At 33.1% G+C, this 15343-nt stretch overlaps 1 protein-coding gene and 1 long non-coding RNA gene across 2 annotated transcripts; one reads left to right on the forward strand and one right to left on the reverse strand.

Annotated features, from left to right (window-relative positions):
- Nucleotides 1-1832: 1832 nt before the first annotated feature.
- On the forward strand, nucleotides 1833-5447 carry LOC110459070. The gene is made up of 2 exons (XR_002463855.1): nucleotides 1833-2793; nucleotides 2961-5447. It is a non-coding gene; the product is annotated as an uncharacterized LOC110459070 (long non-coding RNA).
- LOC110459069 lies at nucleotides 5214-11913 on the reverse strand. Its single transcript, XM_021511123.1, has 6 exons — nucleotides 11831-11913; nucleotides 9885-9941; nucleotides 8071-8277; nucleotides 7669-7752; nucleotides 6382-6535; nucleotides 5214-6028 (listed from the first exon to the last, which is right to left on the reverse strand). The coding sequence occupies exons 2-6, from the start codon at nucleotides 9933-9935 to the stop codon at nucleotides 5874-5876; spliced, it is 651 nt and encodes a 216-aa protein (XP_021366798.1). The 5' UTR covers nucleotides 9936-9941; nucleotides 11831-11913; the 3' UTR covers nucleotides 5214-5873.
- Between the last annotated feature and the right edge of the window lie 3430 nt (nucleotides 11914-15343).

Raw genomic sequence — 15343 nt, forward strand, 5'->3', positions numbered from 1 at the left:
TTCTTGATAATCTGAATAATCGGGTGTACGTAATGAAATACTTTCTGTAATATGAATATTTTAGAATCATGTTACCGATTCTTAATCATTTTATCATTATCAAAGTTTGTTTCTGTTATAAATTTGACAGCAGTGGTATATATTGAACTTCTATGATCAGAATTTAATTTGTGTTTATCGTCTATAATATTTCAGCTTCAGGGAACATTCGACTTCGTATCGCACGTTTTTGAACAATTTAGACCTCAAATAATACCATGTCAATATGGCATTAAAATGTAACAGACTCCAGCGTCTGTTCTAAACGATGGACGAACGGACGGACACAATATCAAATAAAGAATATAAGAAATCTAGTTATTCGTTATCGTTCACAGAATGTACTATATATTCTAGAACCTTATACATTATATATAAGATATCTACTAGTGTGTTAAATGTGTACTCTCAAGAATGAAGCATACAAATAAATATGACTTTTTAATTTAGAACATTGGTGTGTCGGCGGGTAGTATATTGTTTGGACAATACCGCCCCGTTCTCGGGATCATGTTCACTATCAGTCAGTGGTTCATGTACATATGTACATATGTGTGTGTCACCTCCGTCACCCGCATGGGAAACCATTAATAACAAACAGACATATATGAATACATAAAAAACCTATTTTGTGAATAGTTGGGAAATAAACTGCATCTGCATTGTTTGAATGACTTCACTTTGAGCAATATGTTGTATTCGCATTTTACCAACAACATCCATATCAGCTCAGTTATAATTTCACTCTTCGAATTTGAAATCATGTTTATTGTATACAACGGAAAATATTTCCCCTCATGAACTAATCTCTTTTATTTCGGTGGTTGAAAAGGGATAAAATGAAAGTAAGGCGACTATTTCGAGATATAATCATAACGACACACTTGGAATATGAGCTCTGATTTTGTAGAAACTAGAATATATCACTGTTTTATCAATTAGTTAATGTTCTTAGTAAGTGACAGAGTGTGGATTATGCTTTAACATAAGTTTGTATAAACAGTTACACAAAAACATGTCTTCAAATCCCTTTGACGTATGCTAGGTGTGTTAATGATATAGAGTTAACTATTGTCACTCAGACCGTTGGGGAATTCGCTGATGGCCATCCAACATTTGTTAATGTGATTCCCGTCTGTGGTTTTACTGTAAATGTACCACAATCGCTTCTTCCCCTCTACACAATTAACATTACATAAAATATAAAACACACACACACACACACACACACATGCAAACATTGTGTCTACTGTAAACATTGCTTCGTTTATTTCGTAGATTGGGTTTGTTATAAACATTGGTTCGTTCATGTTTCTGTGGAATGAGTGCTCAAATGTTGTAGGAAATAGATTTACATTATATAAAAAATCTATTTAATTTTACACATATTGTTTCTTGTGAACGTAGACGTACATTTTACAAAAAAATACCTTAATACCTCATTGGATTTCACTTAATTAGTTTGTCTGTGAACTAGTGACCGCAGAAAACTTGATGGCATTTCTTATTATTTTATTATGTTTTTTAACATGATTGATAATTATTTGTTTCGTGATGTAATTATCATTCATAGATATCATCTTGACATTAAAGATTTGAATCAATATTAAAACTACAACGTTTTTGCAGTTGATGAATATGATTAATATCTTGATGGAGTAACGAGTAAACATTCTCATTTAAAAGCATAAATGCATTATCACAGGTAAGAAGTAGTACATAAAAACATTCAATATTCATGTATATATTCCAACAATAACAATCCTTTTCAGGGACTTATCTGAAAAGTCTCAAGCAACCGGAAGTACGTCTGGTGTTGTGATTGCATACCTTTGGGTGTTTATGATTGTGAACATCGTATTGGAAGTATATCTGTTAACGAAAAGAAGGGAATCACGTATGTTCGTAACACAGTAAAAATAAATGTGTCATTCGATAAAAAAAAGTCTTATGTTGCCGTTAATGTTGATTAAGTGTGATTTCTCTTTCCTTATGCAGATACATCAATTTAACATAATCAATATGCGGAATAATGAATGTTTATGATGTATGCAACAGGAGTTGGTTGATACGACAAAATTAAATCCAGAAGAACGTAGATTTTAATATTAATAAGAGATACGTATACAATATCACCAGGAACATATGGAAATACATCTATATTGATTGATTGTTTTGTAATGTGATTTGAGTTTTGGTTACACAGCATATCTTGCTAGTGTATATACGCAATTAACACTTCCTGTACTTGTAACTCAACTGAAAAGGACGTTCTGCAGACATCGAAATTGTCAATCAAGGAGGGAGGGAGTCGCTGACACCGGAAGGGCTTCGACAGGTATTTCTACGCTATTAGCACACTTACATATTACGACATCTTCGTTAATGATATTCACTTTTGTTTCTGTAATGACCAAGTAAGGATAATGGAGCGGTTATTTAAACATATCGATACGTTTCTATTATTATCACCTTCAAGAATTGTAAACATAGACACAATACGAAAGTTCTTCGATATTTCGTAGTTAAATGGCAATCGGGTTAAAGATATTTGCAAAACCTCAATGAAATACCATCATTCAAAAGTGTTTGATCAAAATGTCATGTAAACCTGTTTTTTTCCAATCGGAGTAAGAATAACCATATAACTATAGAAGGATTATAATCGTTATTACTTTTGTAATGTCAGCTTTGTCAAATGAAAATAAAAGTTGCAATGGGAACAATTAAAGATATGTAAAATGTTTTAATATTGTTACCGACAGATTTTCTGTTTTACAGACTGAGGAATTTGCAGTAAAGTGTTTCTGCGGGATCCAGATATTATTGATGTCTGTCTTCGCTCTGACACTGCTTGTCCTCATAAACAGTGGCTGATGCCCGTCTTTCTGCACGGGAAACGTCTGGTGGTCTCACAAGAGTTTGAGATCCAGCCGATGTTGCAAAGCCACGGTACATTAAATGCTATCATGAATATATAATCGTGACGAAAATTAACATATTTCCTACCTGGATATTCTAAAAATATATTCATATATAATTTGGTTAAGCATATGATAGAAAGAACCCCTATGTGATCTTCTTTAATTTTTGTCAAATTGATATATGGAACATGACAGTTGCTACATATCACATCAAGATAAGCCTTTTTGATTAGTTTATTATTCCTCTTTATTATTCCTCATCCATGTAAATGAATTATCGTTGTACATTATTTTCCTTATCACATATTCCTTCATTGACGTATGAATTGCCAAAATACTATTTGCTACTACCATAGCATCGTCAGGACCACCACGAAAGGAGGCTTGACTATGTGGTTCCAGATATCTGTTTCTCTTTACTGTGGACAACAGAAGAAACATAATATTATCAGCTGCCCCTATTGTTACAGCAAAGATCCCTGTCTTTTCTGATTATGTATAATTTGCTATTATTTCTGCTTCAATCCCGATATTTTTTATATTTATAGCTGGTGACACGATCTCTTAATGTAAATGTTATGGTATTAAGTAGACAGATAAAAGATAACATTTTGTTGAATTTGTTTGCTGTGTAATTTACATAAATTGGTAAGGTGTAATTTGATAGTCAGTTGATTGATTCGTTATACTTTTCTGTTTATCCATACAGGAAACGAACAGTTGATTGCTTTCAAGTTTGTGTTAGGACCCAACATTGTTTTCGTGAAAAACATATAAAAAACATCAAATAAAAGTTCAAATACTGATATGTTTTATATAACGTTCGTCGTTATCATAATCGAGTTCCGTTGATAAGATGTAAGAAAAGTTGTTATTGAATATCTCGAAATGTATTATTTATTGATATTTCTGCTCCTTCCATTGCATTTATTAAAAAATTGTTACGCGGAATTCACGCATTAGCTCGCTATCTAAAAAACATACCTTTAAAAAACAAACAAAACAATGTCATGGTTACTTTTTTCAGTTAAAAAAAGTCTTAATATTGCAAATCATAATGTAGATCAGTGCTAGAATTAAAAAATACTACTTAGACCAATTCGGGCTCATTATATGTATATCAAATAGCTCCATACTTATCACCGTGTAATTTGTTTATGGGACTCAGTTGAATTAACACAAGTGGTAAATAATTGGTTGTAGATAAGCCTTACAGCCCGCCGAACTGAAAGCTTGAACTGCATGTCAAAATGTTGGTAATGCTTCGAAATTCCAAAATTTACAACTTGAATAAATATTCTTAAACTTCAGTAACGAGTCAACCTTGTTGACTGATTTTTTGTAAGGTAAGAAAGGTCTGAATTCAGGCTTAACTGTCATAAAGGCAATGTCCTGATAAATTACCGCCTTGGTGTAGTTTATCGTTAAATATCTGTATCAAGAGAAATTGTGTAAACTACTAGGCGACTAATATATCTATATCTGTTAGTAAATTATCACGATTCTTTCAGGCTTAACCGTAATTTATTTTTATTTTCATTTTGTGAAGAGTTGTCTCCCATGGGTTGCTGTAGCATATGCGTCATTGGAAAAAAAAGAATTTCACAAAATTGAAAAAGACATTTAAGATATTTATTGCTAATACATGTATTGTAGAGGATTCTTAAACGAAATATAAAAATATTCGTGAATTATTTCTTCAAAAATGTGTTCATCGATAAAATTATCCAGATGTAAGGAGTAATTTTGAACATTAACCCTTACAAGGTAGTTTTAAGCGCATCACGGTATGTACTTTGTTAGGCTCTAGAAATTGTAGATATACTCCTATAGTAAGATATCATAAAAAAATATTATTGCTTAAATGTTAATCAGAACAAATATATATGTATGATGCAAATATATAAAGAAGAAATTGCGACTGTTCTGACATTGAAATTTGTCCAGGTTTGATCAAGACACAAAAACATGAAACAATAACATAAAAAAGTATGAAAAGTTTCTGCTGAATTTGTGTGCTGACGTGAAAGCATATTCCTTCGGCTGGCTTGGGATAGATGACTCATCCATCTCAAGACACTTCGGCTGTCTTAGAGGCAAAGGCTTATCCATCTCTAGACACTTCTGGTGGCTAGGGATCAAGGTTACTTCATAAACCCGACTCAAGTCACTTTGGTCGGCTAGGGATCAAAGGCTCTTCATAAATCCGACTCAAGACACTTCGGCTGACTAGGGATCAAATATTCATCCATCTCAAGACGCTTCGGCCGGCTAGGGATCAAAGGCTTTTCATAAATCCGACTCAAGACGCTTCGGCTGGCTAGAGATCAAAGATTCGTCCATCTCAAAAGTCTTCGGCTGGCTAGGGATCAAAGGCTCTTCATGAATTCAACTCAAGACACTTCGCTTCAATTGTAAAGATCATAAATGCATTGGAGAACGTACCCGCAATTTAAACATTAATTCATTAATTACTTTGGTACACAATAATATACATACATTTATAGATTCATTTAGTTATATTTATAGAGTATACCTTTCGTATCATGCAGATGAAGACGATTCCGGTTTAAACGGCCTTTGTTTTTGCTGTTATTTTTTGACAACTCGTCTTTAGTTACATGTAGGCGAAATTCCTAGAAATAGATGTAGTCAAAAGACCTAATTATCTTTTTCGAAAGACGCCCAAATATTGGGGTTTATTTATGTTTTTGTATTTATTAATTATAATTTTAATCTACCAAATGTATTCCTCCGCGAAATATCAGCGTTATATTGTGTTATTGCGAAACACATTTTTTTGTGCATCTCACTTAACTCTCTATTAGTATGATTTGTGAAAATGTTTGTTTCCCGTAAATGGTTGGCTGGCAATCTGGTGAACTTTTGGTTCAAATCCCACTGGTAATCCTAATGTAGCATATAGGACAGCCAGGTGCCGATGAGACAAGCGCAGAGGGATACAAATGCTGGTTTTATGTTGTGTCCTGAGCCCGTCATGACAGGATAAGAGTATGAATTGGGGGAGACTCCTCGGTTGTTGTTGTGGTAAGCAGGTACACCACCTGAGCAAATACGAAACTTGCTTTAGATAATAGAAATATATGTTCTATCATTATATGCAATATACATAATTGGAAAATAACGATATGATTATTGCCATAAAAATAATTTGCGACATGATAGCATGACCATACAATCGTAGTTGGAGATAGCCACAGTAAATGCTGATTCTAACAAGAAACTGATTTTGAGATTTGCACTTTTGGTTCCATTTTTTTAACACATTTTAGATATTGACAATAAGTTAATTCCAACAGCTTCACTCTTTATTTATATTTTATTAACCCTTTTCTATAGAAAAGAGCTTTAGATCGCTAAAGGTTGTTGATCATATCCAATCATAGAGCGTTCTTACCTCTTACCGCCCCCCATGCCCGAATCAGGAAGAACGGATCGGTCAGAGACCTAAGTTGAGCCACGTTCCGGATGGGTTTCTTGATTCGATCAAAGGAGCATGTGGTTATGTTATTTGTAACAGCAAATGATGTGTTCTGAATTCCATACAAGTCCTGAAAATTGAACGATTATAATTATCACATTTAAAACACTTTCGATGAAATATATGTTCGACTTTCAATGTTATTGTATAACTACTCTAGCTATAAATTCCATTACCAATCATATATTTCGAAATGCAGAATCTAAAATAACATTATATAGTTATTTAGGTTTAGAATTAGAAGGATTTCGGATTTCACATTCTCACATAACATTTACATATAATGAAAACATGTTGACGTGTTGTGTCACATAGTGAAACTATGTTGACGTATTGTGTCTTATTGTGAAGATATGTTGACTTTGGTGATCACTTTGTACCAAACGCTAAATGAATCAAGATTTATCAATATAATTCAGCTCTTCCACAAGAATGTGCAATTATACTCCAATGATTGCACGATTGATGTCTTCTACATCAACGTCCGATAGAAGAGAAAACCCTGCCTACAGTAAGACGTTATTTATTATTTAATACACAAAAACTTTCCCTGATCATTTTTATATATATCTATGATTCAGTTTATACTAAATCTTATCGCTGCAGAATCAATATTGAGAATATGAAGATCACCGAATTTGTTGTTGTACCACATTGGAACAGCGTTTATATAGCTTTGTATGAATGTTGAATTCAGATAACATCATAACGCTATTACAACGTGGTGAAAAAACGCCAGGAAAACTTTCATATACAATTTTCTACGGCCCATAAACCAACGTTAGGACGTGACCTGAACACAACGTTGAAGCAACGTTATGTGCCCACCGGGGAGCCTTGTGGCTGAGTGTATGGTTCTTTAGGTATCTTGATTAAGCAGATATATACATAATAAAGCAGATATTATTTAATATAACTGATAATTAGCTGACAAGAAATTGTGTGCACGGCCCTTTTCAAATAAATGTTCATGTCACATCAATATGGATAATAATAGGTTTTACAGCAGAAGCTAAAAGTGCGAAGGGTTCCGAAAATTGATAAATGATAAATACGTTATTGTATATGTAGAACAACATCTATCGTTGTAATGGTCTCAAAGTTTAGATGTTGTCATGGAAACAGCGACTCTTACTATATCCATTTTATTCTAGTTATATAGTAAGTGTGATGTTTTAAACGATATGTTGTTACATAACTTACTGTTCCAGGCGCGTATGTGCGACCCTGTGTGTATCCAAGCTGTACATTGGCATCACTTCGGCACATCACTATACTGCTGTCCGGCTGGTCAAATAAATAAATAAAACGTCTTTCTGTTTAATTCTCAAAGTCTATCCATCAAAAATGTTCCAAAATACAGGGAATGTTTTCTCTGTATTCATTAAATGTGGGATGAAAACCTACACTTTTTTTCCTCACTAAAGAGTCGTTCTTGTGGGATTACTTAAACATTAATTCAAGTTATCTCACGTAAATACTCTTTCTCTAATTGTGTCATAAGCAATTTCAATTCAAAATTATTTTTGTTGTTTTTTTAATCTTGTTTATGTTAAAATTATATCAACATATATGTTTATAATCTGCAACACCAGGAACGCTTACCATAAGACTGTTTCCGGAGAACCCAAGGGCGATATAGTGCTCGCCTGATGGGACAAATTCCATCTTCATCTCAAACCGCAGATAATCCAAGTTAGTGTTCCACCAACTGATCAGGAAGCCGACACATCCCCCAACGGGACATTGTGTAGGCCAGCATATCTTAGCTTTTCCACATTGTGGGTCTGGTGGAATTACTCCATTGGTAAGCTAGACATTACATAAATAAACTAGAATTAGAAAAGACACCCGGAACTAGCAAAGTCATTAGGAAAACAAACAAAGTTTCTTCGGAGTGGTATTTCCTGTACAATATATTAAAACTGTGACGTGTATACGTATGGAGTCTCGAATGTTAATACGTAAAAAAGAAAGCAATTGATATCATAAGTCAGAAAAACGTAGAATGCATAAACAATCGTTTGCCACACAATCGTATTGATCGTCTGATTTTTGAGGGTTTTTAAAACGACTTTAACATGGAAAAAAAATCCTAATTTGCCAAACATACAACATTTATTATGAAATGTTTTATACCGACACATATTTATTGTTGTTATTGTTGCTGTACAGTTAAAATCCTCATTCGCCAACACAAAAATGGAGCTATATTCCCTTCTATATGAAATTACCATTGAAGAAACCCTCTTGAAGAATAAACCTTAAACGCAGTGTATTTTATATAAACTACAATGTTTATTTTATACAAATAAAAGATGATTTATTTTCTGTTTACAGGCCTGTCATTAAATTATTACACCCTCATTATATTTTTTATGTTATGATAACACTATAATGGTAAATTTTATGCATTTGATAAGAAGTGAAAAAGTAAGAAATTTGTTCTAGTGGTGCTAACTATTTCCACTTTATATCTCGTGATAGCACCTATGTTTATTTTTATATCTAGAAGTGATAACTATGATAATTTCGGTGTCTAGTGGTGACAACTATTTTTATTTTAATGTCTGGTGGTTAAACCTATTATCATTTTGATGTCTAATAGCGACACCTGTTTTCATATTGATGTCTAGTGTTGACAACTAATTTCATTTTGATGTCTAGTGGTGACAACTACTATCATTTTGATGTCTAGTGGTGACACCTGTTTTCATTCTGATGTCTAGTGGTGACAACTACGATCATTTTGATGTCTAGTGGTGACAACTACTATCACTTTGATGTCTAGTGGTGAAACTACTTTCATTTTGATGTCTAGTGGTTACAAATACTATCATTTTGATGTCTAGTGGTGAGAACTACAATCATTTTGATTTTTCCGTAATCATTCTCTTTTGGTCCTTTTATTAAATCATTGCTCACATTACAACAATACAAACATGATTCATGTTATAATGCCAAACTTTCAACACACATATGAAATAAATAACTTCTCTAAAAAAACATTACCTTTGTTAAAGAAATATTTATCATTTTACTCTAAGTATGGCACAGTGTTACCAAACTTGCATAACTGTATTAAGCATACTTTTCATGCATACTTCACAAGTTGGTTAAATACATGATAATGGACCTTTTGATACATGATAATGGACATTTGAATACATAATAATCGATATTTAATTTAATTATATGTATCAGCTCATCTACCAATAACACATCGTTTTTGTATTTTACAAATTATGTAAATTTCAAGCAAGTATCGTTCGACACTATTGGAAACTTAAAATGATTTATATATTATATAAAAGAGTTACACTGGAAAAACTGAGGTTATTTTGTATGTGCAATTACACCATTATGTAATCAAAGTACTGCAAAAATGGATAATAATTACTTGCAAAAAGACATCTTACCTGAGAGAAGACGCTAGCGATAAGGATACAAATCAGTTTGGTCCACGACATCTGCAACTGAAATTGATAAATATCGATAAACAAATACCTTAGTTGTTTGTGGTACCGTTAGATAAGGTAGCAGTGTACAGTAGCGTACGGTGGCTAGGGAAGATATTTTCGTTCAATGAATAACCCATGTAATATTACATGTATCAAAATAAAAAGATTAAATCAGCACTAAAATTGGCATATACATGATGAAATGGACTATGTGGGCTTCACATTTAAAAAAAAATGAACTTGTTTTGAGACTACATTTTTGGCCATTTGCAAATCTGTGTCTACACAACAAAAGCTAGCTTTTCATGTAGTCTATTTTTGTACTCAGCACATGTGTAAATGTTGTGAAAATGCAGTTGAACGACCTATGCTAAAACGTGAGTATTTCTGTTACCGAGTAGGTGATATTCAATTGAAGACAGGTTTTAAGAAAAAAAATACTACTTTCTTGGGTCAAATTTTGGGTTAAAAACCTTTTGTTAAGCTTTTTTTGGCGTTTTTTTATGTGGTTACCATGGTTTTCACAAGTCCGAAATCTGGGGAAATCACTTTAAAAAAAAAAATATCATTCTTCTAAAAACAATGTATTGAAGGTGTAGTTTATAAATATATATATATGTAGGTGTGTTGTGCAGTATGAATCCGCTATCCATGTTTATCTGAGACATGCCCTGTATTTTGAGGATCAAGCCATTTATACTGTACTCTGCTACCTAAGATGAATGCATAATATGGAAAATCCGAAGTCATCTGATACTGCGGCATGTTATGAATTCATAATATGATAGGGATTTAACACTTTTAAGACGCAAACAGATTTTTAATGAGTTCCATTCTTTTCGATTCAATTCACAAATGATGTAAACTGTTATTAATTAATGATACTGTTCTTTTCCACTATCATTTCAAGCATTTTACATCATTCAAGAATCAGTAAGCTTTTCTGTAACTTTTATATCTTGGTATAGGGTCTTTTGAATGAATCAAAATAAATAAAAAAAAAAGGATTTGTCATAAGTTTCCCTTCATATTAGATTGATGATACATGTTTGCGAGCCTCCGGCCAGAAAATATTAATGTATAAGGAACATGTCCAACAGACTCAGTATACATGTCTGGATATTGCAATGTATTCATATCGTTGTGGTGAACGACCTCTTAACAGCTTTGATTAGTTATGGAAAGTAAGGTTTTAGTGGTGGGGGAAAGCCGGAGTACCCGAAGAAACCCAACGGCCTGCGACCAGTGCCTGGCGACCTGCCCCACGTACCGTCACAGTACCTAAATAGGGGCAGTACCCAAAACGTAAGAAATGTGCATGCTGTGCAAAGAAGTATTTTCAAATTGAAAATATTGTTTTAAAGATGCAAATATACCAATAAAACATTATATGAATTTTATTTACTGCCACTTAGGTTACAATCACAGTTTTACTTTGTAAATAATGACGAAAATGTAACATTCTGAATTGATGCGCCATGCGACGTTATTGATTTTCAATTTTTTGTATGGGATTTTACACAATCCTACTATTTCACAACGAATGTTAGTTTGGAAAAGAAATTCTTTCAGAACGACCATTGACTCTTAAATATTCCAAAGATATGCAATGTTCTGCTAAACATTTTACTAAAAAGTGTCCCGATTTGGGCACTGTAACGTTAGGCCTCAAACTCGCGACTAAGTGGTGGAGGTCTAGATCATAAAAGGACAGACGCCTTTAAAACGCGGCCACCACATTACCCGAGCAAAAAATAGACATAAATTGATACGAAAATCCAAAGCAAACAAATATCATTTGTATGAAAGGGGCAGGGGAGGGTATACTCAAACCCATAGCTATAAAGAGCCACAAACAGTATAATATAATTATTATGTTCATGCCAGTTAAGTAAATCACGTACCTTTGCTTGGTTTGCCCGATACCGTCAGTGGCGTGAGCAACGCTTGTGAAGTGTTTGTACCTAGCCCCTCACTTCTTATATCCGACAGATTACTCACTTCCGATTCGTCGTTCGTCTCTCGTGTATAGATTGACCGATGAATAATATCAACTGAGAACTATCTCCATGGGTATTGCTTCATTAATTTTCTGTCGTCGTCCTTCATGAATTACGTTCAGATGCATTAGTCACGAAAACTGACTATGTAGCATCATCAACAGTTGGGTGAATGAATATCGCCGGCTCTTGTTGGGGTAGACAGAAGGGGTGTTTTCATTTGAGACTTCATGTTCTAGCATTATTTACTTGAAAAACATAGAATATCGTTATACTGTTTATCGTTAATTAGGTACCAGGTAATAATTTCTTACAAGAAAAACATATGTTTTATCATCGGGACCATGTTGTTAGATTTGCAGGTCTATATGATCAAGGATCGTTGTTGTTCTACACATCAGATTGACTGTCCACACCTTATAAACATTCAGAATCTTCGAAAATACTTATTATATGATTCTTTCGAAGATGAAGATAAAATAAAACAGTTTTTCTTGTATAAAAAAAATAGCGGGTGCTTTTTGTAATTAAGATACACTAACACTAACACTGCTAAGGTGTTACAAACAGCTTGCTTTTTAAGTTTTAAAGAACATAATTAGTACAGGCTTAGGCACGATATAATTGCATCAGGATATCCTAGCGTTAAGGAAAAATCAGGCTCTTGAACAAGTATAGCTTAATTATCTCAGCAAGGAGCTCCCAATTAGCCAAATCAGTCATAAGGGCCAAAAATGAACCCCCAGCTTTGTAATTTTAAACATTTTATGAATAAGAATACGGATGTCCAATGATATAACAATTTACGGTTTATTGATAATGTGTTTCTTGATAATCTGAATAATCGGGTGGTATGTAATGAAAATAATTTCTGTCATATAAATAGTTTAGAATCATGTTATCGATTCTTAATCATTTTATCATTATCAAACGTTTATCTTTATCATAAAATTGACATTTGGTTCTTTCGTGTATAATATTTTCAGCTTCAGGGAACATTTGACTTCGTATCGCGCGTTTATGAACAATTTAGAACTCAACTAATACCATGTCAATATGTTTCACAAAAGTCTTCCATGCTAATGGCATACAAATGTAACAGACTCCGGTGTCTGTTCTAAACGACGAACGAACGGACTGGCACACAGTATTCAAGTAAATGAATAGACTTCAATTAACGGATAGGGGAGTTACAATTGAAATTGCAAATTGATTTCATATTGTCTATTTTCATTATATATAATGAATAAAACACGTTTATTGCATTTATATTGAAAAATAGGGGTTTCAGAAGATGTTATCACTAAATTGCTTTCTGTGTTGTCCTATTAAACCTATATAATGGTACTGCATTACCTCGTATTTGTATCGATCATTCTAGATCGTGACCCTCACGCTTTTCCTGCAGTTAATCATATACATCAGGATCCACATGTCGAGATTTACTTTCCGGATCTTTTGGAATTTTTCCCTTCTTTGCTTGAATTTCATGATGCTTTTCTTTCTGTTTTGGAGCCTTCTCGTTTCTGATGCTTTCAGTTTCGTTTTTCTCATTGTGTGCCGATACTGTCTGTTTGAGCTATTTAACAATCCGTACGTGTCATATGAAATACGTAAGGTTACTGATTTCGATGTTTAGTCTGTATCTACTTACACATATCACACTTTATCCTTACGATGTATTGATATTATGATGAAATAAATTGTACGGATGTATTTACATACGCTTTTATTTCAGTTGCCTTATATGAAGTCACTAGCAATAGCACACAGCAATCATAGCATCATAAATGCAACGGGATTTTGGATGCATAGTTGTGATGCCATACCATAAAGTTGTCGATTCTCAGCTATTTCAATGCCTGAATCAAATTTTTGTTTCAACATGTTCGATGAAATGAGTGATCCACATTTTCTAAATGTAGTGTCAATGTATATTTTAATCAATGTGCTACGTACACACATATATATATATATATATATATATATATATATATATATANTATAAAAAGAAAAATTCTCATCAACGAGTCTTTAGTACTTTCATCTCTTCTAGGAGATTCTTCAGACTAACCAATATATATACAGGTATTAATTTTACTATTTGAGACAACCGGAATATCAACAATCATAACTATTTATGAATAGAGTTGATTTTCTAGTAACTGCTACATTTTTTTCTTACCACATCCTAAATGAAACAATCCGGGTAGGTATCTGGTTTATCTGGGTCGACCTTGCTTACGCAAACAGAATGAAACATGTAGTTCGAGCGGACTTAACAGATCTGCTGCAAATAGCATACAACACTGACTCTTTATGGGTAACAAGACGCTGGTCTTAAATTCATTATCAACCATATGTGTGTTCTCAGCTGTGACATATACTATTTCATTTCAGAATATTAATTGTTCAGATCTTAGATACAAAGGAATTGGGCAACAGGCAAAGCCTATCAGCGACCTCTCATTACAGTAACAAACAGTTTACACACATCATATTGAATTGAAGTAATGCAATATATTAATAATTGCATGTCATTATTATTTTTTTGAAAATTGTTGTTACACAAACTAGATTATACAAAAATAGACAAATGATGCTGGTGGACAGCACTTAGTACAGGTATGTGCTGGTATCATTCCACACAGCAAAGTCATGTGAAAAAAGATAAACAAGTAAATGGAATCTAGTAGAAGCGTCTAGTATCTTTAATGAATCTCTGAACCATCCCCAGAATACTTGTATTCATATTGATGTCGAGTCTTCGACATCCATAAAGAAAAGTCTGATTACTTAATGGAATAGTGTCATTAAGAGCAGAAATTCAAGAGAATTTGCCTTTGATAAGTATACAGAGAACAGTTGAGAAAGACGTGATCACAATCATCAACAGGAAAATTACATTAACAGACAGGGGTATCAATTATGTGAGATTCAAATAGATCTACATATAGGTTACTGGCACAGTTTCTAATTGACAAACGTTAAAAAGGGACAAAAACTGGCATTTTATAACTGAGTACAGGGAAAAGGAACATTAAAAAATCTAATCTGGCGAAGATGGTAATTTTCAGTATTACTGTTTTTGTACGGTTTAATTATATCATAGACATGAGAGGGGCATTTCTTAATATATATTTTATAAAAAGTAATATTTTCATGAAAATGTTTTTTTTCTATTAAGTGTTATAAAACAATATTCTCTATATAAGATAACATGACTTGTTCAACGTCTTAAACCTGAAATAATACATGCTGCTTCTAGTTGGACAGACTCCAAGACACTGCATTCATTCTGCGTACAGTTTGCCCACATTATATTTGCATATTCCAGAATTGGACGTATGAATGTGATATATATAGTTTCGAGTGAATTTCTATCAATTTTGTATTTCAACATTCTAAGTATATTAA

This window comes from Mizuhopecten yessoensis, unplaced genomic scaffold (assembly GCF_002113885.1).
Source record: "Mizuhopecten yessoensis strain PY_sf001 unplaced genomic scaffold, ASM211388v2 scaffold9963, whole genome shotgun sequence".
Taxonomy (NCBI): domain Eukaryota; kingdom Metazoa; phylum Mollusca; class Bivalvia; order Pectinida; family Pectinidae; genus Mizuhopecten; species Mizuhopecten yessoensis.